Here is a 19,774-nt window from a genome sequence, read left to right as displayed (position 1 = left end):
AAATAAACCCAATGGTCTAAAACTAGTGGAAAAGCAAATCCCAAACAAAAAGTAGTATGTATGAAGATGAAAGGGAAAAATAATTAAAATTTAAATGTCAGGATTTAAACAAATACTGAACAGTGCGTTTCAATACTGACCAGCCTCAATTCATGACTCTTACTAAGCTCCTCAGCTTCTTCCTTTTCCTTCAAGGAAAGGAAAAATACAAAGGTTCAAATAATCACCTTCTCAGGCCCCCATCTCAACTTGTCCTTCACAGGGATTAGTTCAGATCAGCTGGATAACATTTACGTATTCAACAAATAAAAGCAGCAACCTAGAGGGTCCTTAATGTTAATACCTTGGGATTTTTACTGTAAAGAGAAAAATTTCCCAACTGAAGAATTTTAAGCAAATTATGACATGAACAAAGAGCTTCCCTGGTAGCTCAGCTGGTAAAGAATCCACCTGCAATGCAGGAGACATCGGTTCAATTCCTGGGTTGGGCAGAAGGGATATGCTACCAACTCCAGTATTCTTGGGCTTCCCCGATGGCTTGGCTGTTAAAGAATCTGCCTGCAATGTGGAAGATCCTGGTTCGATCCCTGGGTGGGGAAGATCCCCTGGAGAAGGGAATGGCTACCCACTCCAGTATTCTGGCCTGGAGAATCCCATGGACTTAATAGTCCATGGGGTCGCAGAGTCAGACACGACTGAGCGACTTTCACTTTTCAGGATATATAAAAAATATAAACAAATCTGCATGCTCTAGCCCACTCAAAGATGAAGAATAAATCGACAGACAAGTCTACAGTAAGGCAGACTGGTGAGGAGGCTGCTGCAAAAGGGGCATCAAAGAGGTCTATCAGAAGAACTCTCTAACTATAGTTAGGCGGTTATGGAGAGAAAAAGAGAAGAATGACTCTGAAGTTACTGTCCTGGATAACCTGGACATGCCCGTATTTAACTGACAACGATATTACCAACAAAGGATGCTAAATTCAACACCCTCCTCCAGCCCATCTACTAGGAATACTGTCCTGGAAACCAGGTTCCAAGAAGGCAATGTTCATGGCGTTCCATGCTTGAGAGAGAATTCACTGAAGATAGATAAAAGGAGATAGTTGGCGGTCTAAGTTAAGAGCAGTGAAGCGCATAAGCCAGACTGCAGTGGACTGAGAAATAGGAGGTTAAGACAGTAAATGATAGAACTTTTTCTAGATACTAAGGTGAGCTTCTAACATATTTAATTTACTGACTCCCCTTTCTCTTTGATTAGAAATGTACAAATCTGAAATTTATCCCGTTACCTTTAAAGTATCCCATGACAAACACTGTAGAACAATACCACGAACAACTTGAAATGACGAACTCACACTATCCAGTAAGGCATTTCGGGCTTACTTTCCAAAGTATCAACTGATCAACATCAACAGCAAGCTACTTCTATCAAACAGTTTATTGAGAAGTTTCCATATACAGTTCTCAGATGCTCAAATACAAAAGGACTTTGAGTAAAATGCTTCTTCGGGACTTCCCTGGAGGTCCATAGTTAAGACTCCACACTTCCACTGCAGCGGGTTCGTTTCAACCCCGGGTTGGGGAAATAAAGATCCCAAATGCCAGGAGATGTGATCAAAAATAATGTTTCTTCACCTGAGTATACATTCAGTCCAAACATGGTGACACAAAATGTGGCTAACAGGACAGATTTAAATCTGGTTTGCAAAGTTTAGCATAATACATTAAGTTTATCCAATGGACCGTGGATAAGAAAAATTTGACAATTTAAACAAAATCAAATTTGGACTGAACATGTAGGAAACTAGTGTTGAGTCAAAACACTCTTTCATTCTTACATTCTGATTCTGTAGATCACCCTTGGTGTCTTCTATATTCCTGTGGTCCTCACAGCAGATTTAGCTGTATCATCTCTTGTACAATAAATAGTTAGCTGAGAAATTGGGCAAACATTCACTACCGTGAAATATATAACTGAAGTATAACTTTCAAAATTAGGGTTACTAACAATATAATCCCAAACACTGGATTGTCTGAGTATAAAGAAAAGTTTAAAGCTACAAACTAGGATGCAAAGCTGAAATAATTTTGGCTCAAAATCTAATTTCTTGCACTAATTTTTTTTTCCCATTTAGAAAGTTCAAACTTTACTTGCTGAATAAACAGGCTTATTTTTTGTACGTAAGGTAAGCTGAATTCAAATAAAAACTCAGTTTTCTTAAGCTGTGTACATTTAGCGAAATACCTGTACAAAGTATTCTAAAACTAGTTAATTCGCAAGTATCTGCTTAAGGACAGAAATCTATCCATCCACTCCTTTAAGCTAGCTTTCTCTGTGATATTAAAGGACTTCCCTGGTGATATTAAAAGCGTCTTTAAATGAATGTACAATCCAGATCTCAAAACCTTTCTTTCATCCCCGTGGTGGGGCCAGAGGACGCGTAGGAATGGGACAAGTTAACAGTGGAGAGGAACTGAGCCACAGCAAACTGAAGGGGAGCCAGGTGAGTGACGAGGTGGGCAGAGATCTGAGGTTTTAAAAAAATAAGGATTGGAGATGAAAGTCAAATCTACAGAACTTTAATAATTCTGAAAACAGTTTGGCTAGATATGAAACTATCAATCTCACAAAGATCTCTCCTTAATGGTTTGGGGCACTTCTATTCTTAAATTAACTCAGCTGTTTTGGGTGCTTAAAAAAGCACAATGTTGGCCTTTAAAATCGAGGCAATTCTGTAAACTTCATGATAAATAACTTCTATTCAGTACTGTAATTCAGAAGTATTTTAATACTCTGTAGATGAAGCAGAATTAATCTAACCATAAAAACCCACCTGTCAAGGAAAAGATCACAGACACTCAAAACTACAATACTGAATTTAAAGGAACACTAAAAAATGTAATGAAATATCCACAGTGGGGGTTCTGTGGTGGCTCAGTGGTAAAGAACCTGCCTGCCAACACAGGAGACATGGGTTCAATCCCTGATCTGGGAAGATCCCACAACTAAGCCCACACACTGCGACTACTGAGCCTGTGCTCTGGAGACCGAGCACCGCAAGTACGGAAGCCCGTGTGCGTGCACCCTCGAGCCCGACTCTGCAACAAGAAGTCACTGCAACGAGAAGCCTGCACAGTGCAGCTAGAGAAAAGCCTTTACAGCAACAAAGACCCAGCACAGCCAAAAACTATATTAAAAAAAAAAAAAAAAAAAAAAAGAAAAGAAATATCCACACTGGAAAGACAGGTAAGACTTCTAATACTTCAGGAAACATCTGTAAGTTATACAAGTTTGATAAAAGACGACAATCAATATTAAGTTTTACAGGATCACACAGCTATGCATGTTGGCTGGTGCTGAAAATCAAAAGCCAACAGGCAAAAGCACATATTAATTTTCAAAATATGCATTCTTAACAGTCTTGCAACCATGACATCAAAAGGTGTACCTATATTTTGGGAAGTGACTGATCTGAAGTTTTATTCTTAACACTAACACATTTATGATATTTCTCGGTGTGAAATTAAAAAGATGAGGACACTATTATTTTCATTTCAGTAAATACCCACTTTCCCAATCAACTCAATTACATGTTTATATTAAGCCTCAACAGCATGCTAACTCAACTACCACTGATCACTTCTTGATTTTGAGCATAGTAAGTCTTGTGAGAAGCTTTGCTCTGAGGGCTGGATTTGTTTGCCTAATTGGAGTTTGTTCCAAGGGAATGCCTAAGGGGCTCCTAGAGAAGATTTCATACCCTTTTCTTTAAAAAAAAAAAAAAAAAGCCCCCTAGAAATTGTACATCTGTAAAGAAAAAGAGGAGCTTGACTGTTTTTTTAATCAGCTATATTTTCTACATGTATGACAAACAAGTGGTAACAAAATTTGGATCTTAAGAAAATAAATAATTCACTTTGGTAATTACAACTTACCAAAACCCTCAAAGACAAAAGGTATGTGCATGTCCAAGAGATAAATGACAAATCCTAGGTCTTTCAGCCATTAGGTTCAGTCGCTGCTACCGATTCTGTGCAAGGTCACTAGAACTACTCTTTCCCTGACCATGTCACTATTCATATTTGTCTTTTTCAAAATAGGACCCTAACATCCTTTTCCATCTGTCTCCTACGAAAACATTCCACCACATAGTCTGTGTTCCTGTCACATATAAACTACTTATGTTTGTTCCACCTGAAATACCATTCCAACTTCGCCTACTTCTTTTGGTTTTGTTTTTTTTTTTTTTACTGCCCCATGCAGTTTGCAACATCTTAGTTCCCTGCTGAGAGACTGAACCCAGGCCCCCGGCAGTGAAAGTGCGCAGGAGTCCTAACCACTGGACCGCCAGGAAATTCCCAACTTTCCCTACTTCTAAGAAAAGGTAGGTCATGCTCTCCTACCCTTATTCAAATATACATTTCCTCTATGAAGTTTTCCCCTAATACTTCAAATCCATTTTGTCATAAATAATCCCTGGATTTACCTGGTGGCACAGTGGGTAAGAATCCACCTGCCAATGCAGGGGACACAAGTTCGATCCCTGGTCTAGAATATTCCTCATGCCTTGGAGCAACTAAGCCCCCATGCTGCAATTACTGAGCCTGTGAGCCCCAACTACTGAAGCCCACTCAACCTAGAGCCAGCAAGTAGCAACTCCTGAGCCCGTGCACCTAGAGCCTGTGTTTCCCAACAAGAGAAGCTCCCGCTCCCTGCAATGAGAAAGCCTGCCTGCAGCAACAGAGACCCAGTGTGGCCAAAAACAATAAATATAGCAGTGTGTACATGTCAAGAAAGAAGTAATCCCTATCCTTTGCCTTCATCTAACCCATTTTAACAACTTGTATCAGAATATAACTTACGGGAAAACTGTGTAGATATGTATACCAATTCCACCAGATACTAAAGGCTTCGAGACCAGACTGCATCTTGCTTTGCCTTTATGTGCGAACACTTATAACTTGGTAGGCAGTCAATGTTTGTTAGCTGAAATGAAAGGTTCTTCAAATGAAAATAATGACTACTCAATTCAGGAGAATTGCACAACTTCAAAATGTGCAAAACTTAACTCATCAAAACCCCTCCCCCATCCATATCCACACACATCTCTTCCTATGCTTGCTGTCTCAGTAAATGACATCCTCATCAATCCTGCTGCCCAAACTTGAAATCTGGGAATTTCCCTCTCTGGCAATATCCTGACATCTAATTAATCACCAAGCTCTGCTGATCACCCATGCCCCCTCAAACCTCACTTCTTTTCATCTACTAATCCAGGCCACTCTCATCACAGCTGGAATTCTGAAACAGTTCTCTCCTTGGTCTCCCTATTTTCTCCTTTTCCTTTCCAAACCATTCCTCATTTGTCAATCATCTAAGCCTTAGACTCTAAGGTACAATTCTGTCTATCCATTTAAAAAAGCTAAAATGGAAAGTCTAAACTCCAGTAAGTAGTAACGCCAGATAAGTCCTGTATGACTGGCCCCTTGCTAACCTATGCAGTTCTATTTCTTGCTCTCCCCCAACTAGATGAAATGCATAGATTACCTGACAGACCAGACTCTTCTCCTCAACCTGAGCTCACTCTTAGCAATCCTGTCTATCCTTCAAATCCCAAGATCAGATTCCAGTTTCTTCAAAGACAGCCACCAGAGCAACAGTAGCTACAGGTTAGGTAACCCCGTTTCTCCCACTGTACACTGTACTTCCCAAATACAATACTGGCCCCATTGAACTCAAACGTTGTTCTCCTTCCCTTATCTGCAAACCGAGGGGTCCATGATGTTCTGGATTACCACAATATTCCTCATTCTGAGGATAAATGCCCAGCACACAGAAAATGTTGGTCCAACAGAGGACAACTAACTGGCAGCCTGTCAACTCTTTTAAACTAGTATTTTTCAAATACTAGTCATGAGCCACAAGCCATAGTGGGTCATGAAATCAATGTAGTGGATCACAACCACCACTTTTTAAAAAAAATAAAAAACAGAAAATATCAGAGTAGATCACAAGAAGTAAGGGTAAGCAGGATAAGTACTGTTTGTTCACTTGCTGAGACAGGGTCTCTGGTTCTCCACATAAAATGTATTGCTTATTGGGTATGGCCAAAAATACTGAAAAGCTGTACCCTGCTCCTTCTACTTTCCTTCCTCCTCCTTTAAGAAAGTTTTAAGACCCAGATAAATAAAAAATAATGCTCAACCACACGATTCTTTGGAAAAAGACACTCTTACCTTGAGCATTTCCAGTAAGAACAATCTGCTTTCTTAATTGCCTTCAATATGTGACAGTATATATACACACACTCATAATTTCTGCTGTCATATTCTTATATTCTCAAAAAACTTCACATTTGAGTAGATGATGTATTGGCTAACCACCGTAAGTCTCACTTTTAAGACTACTCTCTCAACTTCATGCATTTGGTTTTATCTTCAGCCAACCTATCTGTATATCCATTAAAAAATATACCTAGCACTGCTTTTTGGTGGTATATTTAGCAGTAAGGTTAAAAACACCTAACACTTAATGAGCTCATACTATATTACAGCAAGCACCATCCTAAGCATTTTTAATATTTATTTATTTCATTCAGCTATTTGGCTGTGCCTGGTCTGAGTTGCAGCATGTAGGATCTAGTTCCCCAGCCAGGGATCAAACCCAGGCTGCCCGCATTGGGACCACGGAGTCTTAGCCAGTGGCCCACCAGGGAAGTCTCTATTCTAAGCATTTAATAAAGAGAACGCTCATTTATTCCTCACCACAATCCTACACACTGGGTACTAGAGGTGAGGAAGCTGAGACAGACAGATTAAGTAAGTAACTGGCCTAAAGTTCACAGTTCATAAAGGCATGTCTGGGATTTGAACTCCACTAGTTGGACTCTAAAACGCATTCTCTCAACCACTCACTTTCCCAGTGGTTTAAATTTTACTTTTTTCCCCAGTAGTTTAAATTTTACACTCTCAACTAAATTACTCCTACCTGCCTTTTGTGGAATTTATTTTAAAAGATCTACATGTAAAAAACAAATGATATCCAAATTGTTCAGAATAGGCCTTAAAACCTCAATATTTATTCTCTTAAATCTTTTCTGAGAACTGAGCAGTAATAAAAAATTTTCCCATTAAAATTTCAGAAGGAAAACTACTATCCATCTAATGAAAAAAAAAAAATCTGCAATAGCCAATGTTTTAAATATTTTACACGTGGCATAATAAAGTTTCACCTTGCCCATTAATTTCTCTTAATGCCTGCCATAGTTAAAAAATAAATAAATAAATAAACTTCAGAAATTCTCAAAGGAGGAAACCTTAAAATTTAAATCACACCAAACAAGATGTCTTATTTTTCCATTAATTGTTGGGTGTAAGAACTGGCAGAATAACTCTTGAATTGTTTTTGTAAATACACCAGGAAGAAGCTCTTTACACTCCCACTTGTATCTGCAACATTCTTCCTACTCTTTTCTTTTCTATTTACCGCTTACTATTCTTACAAACCCACTATGCACTAATATTCAACTTTTTGTTTTAATTCCCCTCCGTTTTACAGAACAGACTAAGGAGAAGGTTCAAAAGCAAAGTAAAACAGAAAACAATGCCAAAAGGCAACCAAGGCAGAAACCCTTTCCTCCCACCCCTTCATCCAATCGCTGGACATGGCAATGCATTTCTTACCTCCGCAAAAGAATATGAACTCTAGCTGAAAAAGGGAACCCTTACTGTAACACACACAAGATTTACAACTTAACAAACGTCACCTTATCTCACTATCAACCACAGACAACTTTCTGGGAGCCCTATAAATGAACTTACAAAGTCTTAAGAATAAGCAATTGCCAGAGTTTAAGGCACTTAAAATGTTTTGCAATTTAACTTAACACAAGGTTAGCAATACTTTGCTGGACTGAGCAGCCAAAACTCAAAAACTGCAGAAGCAGAACTCTCAAGCAAACCTTCATGCCCCCAAAATAAAATTAAAACATAGTATCACAGGTGTAAAAGCTAAAAAGGAAATAGTCTCCAATCAAAAATATTTTCTTTGATGATAAACCACTAAGAGACAATGTTATCCTGAGAAAGAAACACTTAAAAAATCCTTGCCACACACACAAAAAATCCTTTGCGTATCATAATCTAGTGCTCAATGCAACTATAGCTGTCCTTAGCTTTCAAAATGAAAACAGGCAGAAAATCCAAGCCAATTCTGACACAGAGTACACTGTAGAGCCACTAAAAAAATAGACAAAACTTAATGTATCAAGACGAGAAGGAGCTTTAATCCTACTAAACATACCAGATCATGCTGTTATGCCTCTTTCCAGATTCTGTCCATACAGCATCAAGTGTACACAAAGCAGTGCTAGAACATGTCCAGTGAGCAATGAAGGCAACGTATCATCCCCATCATTCCTGTCACTCAAGGCATTACCAGAAACAGGTTCAAGAAATATTTTCAGGACTTACATATTAACTATTCTGGTCAATAATTTTACCAAAACAAATTTTTTGACAAATACTTTTATGATGCAGGGTGGTGGCAGATGTGGTAGGACAGAAAGTCATTCGATTTCTCAAATAGTTCTGATCCAACCATACCAAGTTACATAAAAATTTCAATGGATCGTGTGTGAATATTGAGACAGGAACATAAAGATGCAAAAGCTGTAATTCTCTTTCTCCTCATTTGACATCTAAAACTTGAACTTAATTCAAGCTACTATAATCAACCTGGAAAATTTTTTAGAAGAATCTCTGAGAATTAAATAAGTCATTTTCATTCTGCATCAGTGGATAACCTTAGAAGTTCAAATTTGGAGATTCAAGCACTAATTTGTTTTATAATGCTTTAGCACGTCAACCCAATTGGGTTCCAACTTTCTTCCCTATAAAACTGGCACACGCAAACACTCCTGGCAGGTACACATACACTACTAAAACTGCAAGCCTCAATCATTTAAAAAAAGTTTCTGGAGTCTAGAATTTGGGGATCATTTTGAACAACAGTTCTAGATAAAATCAATCAGTAAGTACTGAGGAATTATTACATTCACTTTTAAAAACTACCTAGGGTGGCAACTATAAAAATGCAGAACTTGCAAGTTTAAAATGTAAAGTTTTAAAGAGTGAAGTGTTTCTATTAAAGTTGCCTGCAAACCTAAAACTACACCGTGTTGGATGCAAAAACAATCAATTGATCGAAATACAATGGTGCCCAATGTGAAGTTCACAGGACGACAGTATATTCTTTATGCTCATTCTCCTTCCTCCAGCCCCAATCAAAAAATCCAGACTGGTTAGCATTAAAAATTAGACAACCAAACAATTCCTGGATTAGATAGAATCTTAAGCGGGGTGGGGGTACAAAAATCAATCTTCACTACAAAATTTAGAGAAAAGTAACTAAGATAAACTTTTAATACTAAGACTGAGTTAAATCTCAATGTTGAGGATTTTTTTTTTATATAAAAACCTACTTGATACATTTAGTACTCTTACAATTATTCACTGGTATTTCAAGTAGCAAATCAGTTTGTGTTTAAATCAGGTGAAACACTATCAAAATAAGTTAAAGTTACCAAGTACACAGATCAACCTGAACAGAAGTATCTGAACAACAGAGCACAGTCTCCCTTTCAGGCTTTGCATTACTTCCAAGGCTAAACTGATTAAATGAGGAATTGGCAAAATAGTACAGGTAAAAAGTTTTCTTTACAATATCCCCAGTCCCTGGCTAACTCAAATCTATTACCATATTACACAAAAACTAAAGAGCAAAAACTACCACAGTACACAAAAACTAAAGAAACACAAAAATCTACAGGTGGACAATGAGTCTAAAGGTAATCTTAAAGTCCTCCCGAACGACATTTTAACAAGCGCAAAGGAATACGATACTCGATACGTGTATGAATTCTGAGGAAAAAAACAGGTTTAAAAAAAAATCCCTTAAAAAAAACAATATCCCGGAAGACTACAGAAACTTCAAGGAATGAGGACAGATCAAAGTTCATGCACTGTCAATGTTACAAGCCTGAAGCAGAGGAACTGTGCAAAAATCCTCAATCTTTGCAGGTTATCTTAAACTCATGATACATCTTATAAAAGCAAAGAATCCAAACCATTTTGCCATATCCTTACATTTTCACCCACTGAAAGGAAACCTACTTAAAACCATGCTTTACAAGTTCTCTACAAACTCAAAGGGTACATTTAACTCCATTATGCACTATCACTGGCAGATGGAGGGATGACGTTGAGCCTGTTTTCTCAGGGTGTTAAAGAGATGCTCCGTAGTAAAGGGGAACATCTTGTAGACTGTCAGATGGCCAGCCATTCTTCGTCTTCATTATCCTGGCACCTCAAACAACTATGACAGCAAAAGAGAAGGTTGGTGCCCATCAGGATAGCACCAAACTCACGGTAAGAAGGGAATGATACAAGTCTCCTTGAATTTCTCTTGACAAAAGGCTGGTCCACAACTGAGTGAAGTAAAAAATTTGAAGTTTTTTAAACTGCAATCTGAATCCCCATACATTGTTTAAAGTGTAAAAAGACAAAACCCACAAATACAAAACTTAACACACATTTTAAATTCTTGTATGATCAGTTTATGTGGGCAGTTCTTAACTGGGACTCTCTTAATTTCTAGTCTTGATTTCCAAGTACATAACTCCATAGAATCAGTTAACCCCCCAACTCTTCCCAAAGAGAAAGTAACTACAAACTGCAAAGAAAATGCCTCTGCTCTCTCCAAACCTAAAACCCCAGAATTTCAGACATTTTGGTCTGGCACCAAAGAAATGAGAGAGAGAAAATGAACTGCGCTCCATATTGATTTTTAAAGCAAATAAGGGGGCGGAGGGAGCTAGGAATGGTTAGTAAAATAATTCATACCAAATTTCAGGTTTGACGTTTAACTTCACATCAAGCCTGAAATCCTGGATCTCACACACACACAAACAAGGAAAACCAAGAATTTTCACACCTTAATCCTCAACAGAAAATCTTATGCAAAAAGGAATTCTTGAAGAGTAGTAGAAAGTGGAGGAAACAGGACAAGTAACGATCAGGAAGAAAGAATTCACAATTCCTCACTTAACCACAAATTACAACTAAAAGTGCAAAAAAAAAAAAAAAAAGCTCTTACACTCAAACGCACTAGCATTTCCAAAATTAAACTGCATGATAACGACAATAAAGGCCATTTCTACAGCACCACTCAAGAGCCCTAATTCCAGAACACACATCGATATGACATAGTGTGGCAACGAATGTTTAGGAAGCAAAGAAAATGGTTGGGCTACTGGACGCCTTCGATCAGCTCATTCAAACACCTTTAAAATCAATCAAGTGGCAGAAAACTAGGAAGAGAGAAGAAGAAAATATGGACGAATAAAGGTGCAGCGAGCAGAAAAGATTGAGGAGGAGGTGGAAAGCCAAGGCTCCCGAGACTAACCTGTGCCATCGCTGGCGGACGCCGAGAGGGCCGGAGATGAGAGTTTAGGCCGCTTGGCTGAAGGCGGCCCCGGTTCCACGACATTCTCGGCCATTTTTAATTCTTTCGGAGATACAGGCGAGGAAAAGGAGAATCCTCGGGAAATCTCTTCTTCAGCCCGGGGTCCCCGCCCGGATCCTGGGGGTGGGCTTAGGGGGCTCCGCCGGCCCCCGAAGGGGGTGGGGGGAAGTTCCTTTTTCTCTCCGCCGGATCGCGGTGGCTGAAGAGGGATGTGGACTCGATAGAAAAGGTAGGGGCAAGTGCGAGGGGCCGGGCCTGGGCTCAGGCCCGGAGGAGGGCACAGGCACACAAATGCGCCGAGCGCGTCCGCTGCGGCGAATCCCCAAGAACTCGCGACTCTAGAGGCGCAGTCCCCGACCCGCCACGGCCGGCCCCTGCCCAGCCGAGGTCTCTCGGAGCTCCGCCGCCGCCATCAGCTTCTTCCTCCTCGGCGCTGTCCTCCTCCTTCTCATCGCCACAAGGAGGCGGGGGCGAAAAGCGGGGAGAGGAGGAGGCGACAAGAGACACTCACCTCCTCCCGGTGCCCCCTCCCGGACCTGAGCCCCCACCCTCCGAACCCTCCTCCTCCTCCTCTTGCCGCCGCGCTCCGCGCCGCCGCCGCACCGGCCCCTAATGGCCGCAGAGAGCTCGCCCGAGCCGAGAGCCAGGCTGGCGCCACCGCTTCACATCGCGCGGCGGAGGCGCGGCGAGGACGCAGGGCGCGGAGCTCGCCGGCCCAGAGGGCCGAGGGGGGCCGGGCTGAGCAGCGCCGCCTGCCCGCGCCGACGCCGAGCCCACCGAGGAGGCCCCGCTTCTGGCGAGCGGCGCAGGCGGCTTCCTCTCGCGCCGCGCTCTCTCTTCCTTCGCCCTCCCCTCCCGCGAAAAATAAATAAATACGGCCGCCGCTACGGCCCCCACCCTCAGCGGCCAGGTGCCGGGAGCGCCCGCCCCCCGGGGCTCCGCTCGGGGCCGCCCTCGACGGCGGGCGAAGGCGCCGCGGGGCGCGGGGTTATGTAATGGTCCCCCCTTAGGCGTCGACGCCGGCCCGGCTCCGGGGCCGCGGTGGGGGTGTGTGCGGGCGGGAGGGGGCTGGGGGTCGCCTCAGCCCGTGCGCCCCGGGCCCCCTGCCACTGTCTCGGCCCCCTGCCGCCTCTCTCCGGCCCAGCTCCCCTCCGCACTCTAGCTCCCGCAGTTCGCACTCAGCCCGGCGTCCCGCTTGCCCACTCTCGCCCGCTCCCTCTCGCCCTCTCTCCCCCCCAAGCCTAGCACACAAACAAGATGGCGGCTGTTGTTTCTTCCCTCTGCCGAATCCTCCTTACAGGCTAGCGGTAGCAGCGGCGGCCGGAAATGAGCCAAGGGGGGGGGTGAAAAAAAGGGGAGGGGTTGGGCCTCCGGAGGGAGGTGGCAGGGGGCGGGGCCTGGGCCCGAGCCGCTCACACAATGGGGGAAGAGGAGCCGGGGGGCGGGGCCGGGTCAATCACGGGATCCGCCCAGGGCCCCAACGCGGTTGGCGCTTCCGCAAACTCCCCCGGCGTCACCCGGTGGCTCCCTTTAAAGGGGAGGATTTGGAGGCGGGTGGGGGGGTCAGGGGCGGGCTTGGGATCTATTTTCAGTCGGTGGACACTTACGGGGGAAGGTGCCTGGGTTGGGTCTTTGCGTAGGAGATCGGTGGGAACTGGGTGGGGGTGTGACGGGGCCGCGTAGCTACTCTGGGAAGGCGACCAGTCGCCACACAGGTGGCCGAAGGGGAGCGCCTTGGGGATGGCACTGCGCCCGCGACCCTTGGGAAGCAAGTCTTCCAACCCTGTTGAATTTATTAGGCAGGGATACCCCGCCGCCCAATATTCCAGGCCACAGATAGTGCGTTCCTCCCCGTCGCTTTCCCAGGGCTCCCTTCCAAAAATCACACCAACTACGAGTTGTTTCCTTTTTCTTTTAATGTTACATTTTTTTGACAATGAACATATTTTATTTTGATAATCAGGAAACAAAAATAACAGCAGTGGGAAGATGTTTTAAGACCAAATCTACTAAACTCATTTCTTGCCCACCACGTGTACACATGCCCCTACCAGGCGGCACTCTCACCGAAGGAGCCTTGAATTATTTTTCTGAACGCATCCAAGACCTGATGACATTTTAGGGTGTTTCTTTTCATCCGCTCTCAATAAAACAGCTTAAAAAACAAAACAAAACAAAACAAAACCATGTTTAGGCAGTGCTTTAAAGATAATGTAATTATGGGGGAAATGATGGAGGAAAATGCTTGAATATAAATAAAATGTGTGTGTGACAGCAGTTTTGCAGAGGAAGGCCTTACCAGCATTCGTTCAGTCCTACACGTCACAGGATTTCTCTCTGTTTGGCCTTGGGTAAATTGATGGCAAGTCTCCCCAAAGAAACCCCTAGACCAGTTTCTATGGAGATAGTTAAAAACTTTTAAAACATGTTTCAGATCTCATGCTTCTTAGTTGATGTTTCCTTACTGTCAAGTTTACTTTGATTTTTGTAAATGTTGTTTATTGCCTTTTAAATGAATGACTAGAATAAATAAGAACCTAGAAGTGAACATCTTAGTGAAGCAACTCAGGTTGCCAACAGGGATGAAGTCTGTCCTGTGACTTCAGGCCTAATTTACTCCAGACTGCAGTAGAAAGGGACACAACTAGAGTGACAGCAGCAGCAGCAGAAAGGCAAATTGAAAAGGGCAGTGCCAACTTACTTTAAAGTTGTTATAGGATGGATTCACCTTGTTGGGCTAAAGTCAGAACTGGCCTTCAGGAATAATTCAGTTCTCTTTAGTAGTTTATACCCGCATTCACAGTAAAGAGGACAGAGGGGAAAAATATCCACAGTACCTGGATATTTTGCCCATCATTTCCTCCTGAGAGGTTTCTCATCTGATTCTTTTTTTTTTAAGAGCTCATGACTTTGGGGGAAAGATTTGCCTTGTTTGCAGACGGTGCAGCTTGAAGCTAAACAGCATTCAAACATCTCTGGCCCACCTAGCTCCAAATACCATGGGACTAGGTATAGAACACCTATCAGAGAATATCTTGTGAAACATTTCAGGGGAAAATTCTGCAGAGAGTAGTCAGGGGCCATGGGCCTGGCAAAGGGAAGGCTCTGCTGTAAACCAGGAATTCTGATTCAATGCCCTTCTTTCCAGGCAATTGACTCCTCTGGGTCTTCACCCTGAGTCTGACGCTGAAGTCAGCCATGTTGCGAGTGACTGGAGGAATTTTATCACACAAAATGCAATCAGGGTGAAAACTGCACATGTTTTCAAAAACACAGGATTGAATCTTCAGCTTGGATTATATCTAGGCTAATCAAATGAAAATTTACATGTAAATGAAGAGTACATTCATAAAGAAGAAATTGCCTGCTGGTAACTGGGTGGTGGGAGAGTGGGGGACACACGCTAGACAGTAGAGATGGGAAGGTAAGAAGTCAGTCAGGACTGGGTTTAAATTCTGACTCTGTCACTTGGCAGCTATGTGATTTGGTTCCTCGTTGGTAAAATGAACTTCTTGATTAGACTTACTTTACTGTTTCACGAACTAAACATGATAATTTATGAATAATGTTTGTCACAGTGCCTGGCATACAACCAGTACTCAGTACACCTTAGTTGTTTCTGGTCGTTCCTTCTAAAAGGGAAGAGGTCTTACCTACTTCAGAAAGTTGCTGGGAGAATGAAAATGAGATCACTGCATGTAAGGTGATTAGGCCTGCATGTCAGGCCTGGCGATGACTCCTCAGCTACCACACTCACTTCTCCATAGTCAGAAGGAAATGTCTAACAGGGTAATCTAACTCCTTTTAAGACATTCTCGGTTCACCTTGAAACCTTCTGATCACTAATTCAGCTTTCCAGATGCCCTGATTGCCAAAATCAGACATCTAGATATTGGGGATTCCCAGGTGGCTCAGTGATAAAGTGGTAAAAATCCATGGACTGAGGATCCTGGTAGGCTACAGTCCATGGGGTCACAAAGAGTCGGACAAGACTGAGCGACTTCACTCCACTCACTCCACTATTCAGTGGTAAAGAATCCACCTGCCAGTGCAGGAGATGCAGGAGACAAGGGTTCACTCCCCGGGTCGGGAAGATCTCCTTGAGGAGGAAATGGCAACCCACTCCAGTATTCTTGCCTGGAGAATTCCATGGACAGAGGAGCCTGGTGGGCTACGGTCCGTGGGGCCGCAAAGAATTGGTCATGACTGAGCACAAACACACATAGATAATGGGCACAAGAATAGGAGGAGATAGGGATTACTGCAGGGTGTATCCATCAGTTGCATCTGGTCGAGATGCTACCCCTATGACCCACTGGCACTGTAGCCTTAGTTCACCCCTGCCCCCTTTCCCCAGGATCTATATCTTTTGTTTTTTGTTTCCTATTCCTACGAATAACCCCACTATCCCTCTATTTGTGTATGGATATCTGGGCACCATCCATGAATCCACATAGTCTTCTTCCCTGTTCCTTCTTCCTCACACCAAGTCATCAAGCCCTATGAATACTACTTCCTGAATTATCTTCCAAATCGAGGATGTTGAACCACATGCAAGTATCACCTATTCACAAAAATTAAAGCGAACTCTTATAGGTGCGGCCTCAATAAAGTTTTTCCAAAGCACTTGTCATCGAGGGAAAAACAGTTCACGAACTTGGGTTGCTCCTGCAAATGTGAAAGTGCACGGGGTGGTGAAAGTGACTGTATACCCATCACAAGGAATTATTGATTGATATACTATATGTAAAATGTCCACATTTGCAAGAACATATTTTTTATATCACACATTTAGTAAGATCTGTTCTTAAAAAAATTTTTTTTGATAGCCGATTTTGGCAAGGATGGGCTTCCCTGGTGTCTCAGAGGTAAAGAATCTGCCTGCAATGCAAGAGACACAGAACATGTGGATTTGATCCCTGGATCAGGAGGCTCCCCTGGAGGAGGAAATGGCAACCCACTCTATATTCTTGCCTGGGAAATTTCATGGACAGAGGAGTCCACGGGGTCACAGAGTTGGACACAAGTTAACAACTAAATAACAACAGTTGGCCAGGATGTGGAGAATTGGGGCTTTCATACACTGTTAGTGGGGATAGAGCATGGTACAAATGTTTAGATTCGTACCAAATGTTTACAGACTTTGAAAATTCCAGTATCTCTAGGATGTATTATACAAGTAAACAGAGATGAGAATGTCCCTCACCCAAAAAGGGGAAACAAACCAATTGCCTGTCTCTGTGTGAATGTGAATGGGGCTTCCCTGGTGACTCAGAGGTTAAAGCGTCTGCCCGCAATGCGGGAGACCTGGGTTCGATCCCTAGGTGGGGAAGATCCCCTGGAGAAGGAAATGGCAACCCATTCCAGTATTCTTGCCTGGAGAATCCCATGGACGGAGGAGCCTGGTGGGCTACAGTCCACGGGGACACAAAGAGCTGGACACGACTGAGGGACTTCACTTTCACTTTCATGTGAATGTTTTAAAAAGCAAAACAAAACGCTACAGATATGTTTCCACTTATATAAAGTACCTGGAGCAGTCAAATGCATAAAGACAGAAAGCAGAATGGCGACTTCCAGGGACTGGGGGGAGTGGGGATGGAGAAAATGAAAGTGAAAGTCGCTCAGTCAAGTCCGACTGTCCTCTTTGTGACCCTGTGGTCTATACAGTCCATGGACCTCTCCAGGCCAGAATACTGGAGTGGGTAGCCTTTCCCTTCACCAGGGGATCTTCCCAACCCCAGGATCGAACCCAGGTCTCCCGCATTGCAGGTGGATTCTTTACCATCCATAATTGAAGCCCAAGAATACTGGAGTGGGTAGCCTATCCCTTCTCCAGTGGATCTTTCTGACCCAGGAATCAAACTGGGTCTCCTGCACTGCAGGCAGATTCTTTACCAACTGAGCAACCAGGGAATATACATACATATATATATATATATATATATATATATATATATTTTTTTTTTTTTTACCACAATACAAAGCAATCAAACAGCCTTACAATGATGGGGTATTATGTGGTCATTTAAAAACCAGTAGGTAGATACATACTACTGTAGAAAGATATCCATATTACTAAGGACAGGGAGAAAATAAGATAGCAGGTAAAGAATGGCTCTATTTTTACAAATGTTATTAATCATAATAATGGGAGTGAATATGCACCCAACTGTTACCAGTGTCGGAATGAGAGCTTTCATTCTGCAATATGAATTTCTGTGGTGTGTGACATCAGAGCCCAAAATTGTTTTTTCAAAAGCCTTCAATAGTTCCTCTTTATCGTGAGGGTAAAGTTTCGTGTTCAAGAAATGGCTCTTGCCCACCTGTCTTATTCCTTTCAACTTCCCTCCTTGCAGCCAAGTGGAATTATTTCTGTTCTGTTCGTGCTGTGGTTTCTCTGTGCCTGGGACAGTTATACAAATATTCCTTCTGTCTGAAACACTCATCACCCTCATCCCTTTTCTCCACCTAATTGCCAATTCACCCTTCAGATCTCAGCTTACATGCACGTTTCCACCAAAGTCCTCCCCAGTCCCTGAGTCCAAGTTACTGACTCCTCCCAGGGCCTCCATGGCCAGTATCCTACACTTCTGAATTGCCCCACATTACACACTGTTACAGTCCTTGTTGGTCTTTCCCTGTGATAGTGAGAAGGGTGACCAAATGGTCCATTTCTCTCTCCCCAGCTCCTAACTCAAGTGGTGATTTAGTCGCTAAGTTGTGTCTGACTCTTGTGGCCCCATGGTCTGTAGCCCGCCAGGCTCCTCTGTCTGTGGGATTCTCCAGGCCGGAATACTGGAGTGGGTTGCCATTTCCTTCTCCAGGGGATCTTCCTGATCCAGAAATCTAACATGTCTCTCCTGCATTGCAGGCAGATTTTTTACCAACTGAGCTACAAGGGAAAGCAAGAACTCAACAAATTTCTTAAACAAATGGATGGATATCATTGACTTGTGAATATGGTCTGGGTGGGCGGGTCTCCCTTCCCACCCTCATGTGTTCTAATGCAGCAAGGAGGATTTTCTGGCCCTGAAAAGGACTTGGTCTTTTTTTTTTCTTTTTTCCTGTCCATCAACATGCCAGCCTATTTTCCTCTCTCCTGGCATCTTGAATATCTTGACCCAAATTCTTTGCAATTACAACAGAAGGAGAATAAGTGTTTGTATTCATTGATGATCTAGGAAACTATGACCCTAAAGCAAGTGAAGTGTCCTGTACGGGACCCCAAACTGAGGCAAAGGCAAGGCCTGCTTGACTGTAGGTCTTCCAACCTCAAGCACAGGCCTCTTACCACTGAACCTTTGGGGTAGGAAGCACCGCTTCTAGGAACTGCCACAGAATTCACAGCCAATGAGTGTTTGTTGAATGAATGAATAAAGGAAGAAGAAAGTTGTATACATAAACACACAGTCACAATATCTTTTCTATAAAATAACACAGAGTCCCAAGGCCACAAAAACAACCATAGAATGTGTAATAATTGTCCATGTCATTAGGCATGGTGTCCCACCATGGACTAGCAGAGCCTGAAAGGTATCTGAAGAACTTGCATTCTTTATACCTGAACCAGCTTTTCCTGAGCATCTTCTCTGTGCCCAGCACTTTGCTGGATACTGCAGATTTCAACAAGGGAAAAACCACTGTTCCTGTCCTCTGGGCACACTGTCTATTTGGAAAGAAACTCATAGAGGTAAATAGTTCCTGGAAAGAGTGATAGAGGCTCTCTCAAGGCAAACAAAGATGGATAATTCATGAGCAAAAGCACTTGTCACATTGGTGCCTCAATACTGCTCACCAAGCCTGGAGCATATGCTGATGAGAACAGCCAGGGAGGAGACGATCCCAAAAAAGTGGACCTGGCCAGGCCACAAAGGGCCCTGTGTGTCATGCTGGGAAGTTTGGACTGAGACCTAAGTCCTGATTTTTTGTTTGGGTTTTGTGGCCATTTGATCTCTAAATTAGCACGTCTGTACAGTAATTCAGTGGAATATTAAAATATGTTAGTAGTATTGCAGATGAAAAGCTGATTGACTGCACAATAAGAAAAACCATGACCTAAAATGTGGTACTTCGTATTCTAAAAGGGTACTCCAAAGGATGGCAAAAGAGACAGATATGCAAATAAGATGTTTTCAGTGCCTTGTACCCCTAAGCTGAGGGTAACTATTGCCACAACGCGTGGGCCTATCAGACTGTGACTTTACCTAAAGGATCTCAAAATAGCTCTGCTCTCTGCAGCAGGCA

The 19,774-nt window shown here is 42.9% G+C and overlaps 1 protein-coding gene across 1 annotated transcript in view; it reads right to left on the bottom strand.

Annotated features, from left to right (window-relative positions):
- Positions 1–12,791, bottom strand: part of EP300 (E1A binding protein p300) — a 65,112-nt gene extending 52,321 nt beyond the window's left edge. Inside the window, exon 1 of the mRNA XM_065944571.1 lies at positions 11,468–12,791. Coding sequence (XP_065800643.1) covers positions 11,468–11,561 — 94 coding nt within the window. The 5' untranslated portion in view covers positions 11,562–12,791. The remainder of the gene's footprint in view (positions 1–11,467) is intronic.
- Between the last annotated feature and the right edge of the window lie 6,983 nt (positions 12,792–19,774).

This window comes from Muntiacus reevesi, chromosome 1 (assembly GCF_963930625.1).
Source record: "Muntiacus reevesi chromosome 1, mMunRee1.1, whole genome shotgun sequence".
Lineage (NCBI taxonomy): Eukaryota > Metazoa > Chordata > Mammalia > Artiodactyla > Cervidae > Muntiacus > Muntiacus reevesi.
The sequence above is the reverse complement of the archived record's forward strand: the minus strand, read 5'-3'. Positions and strand labels throughout refer to the sequence as shown.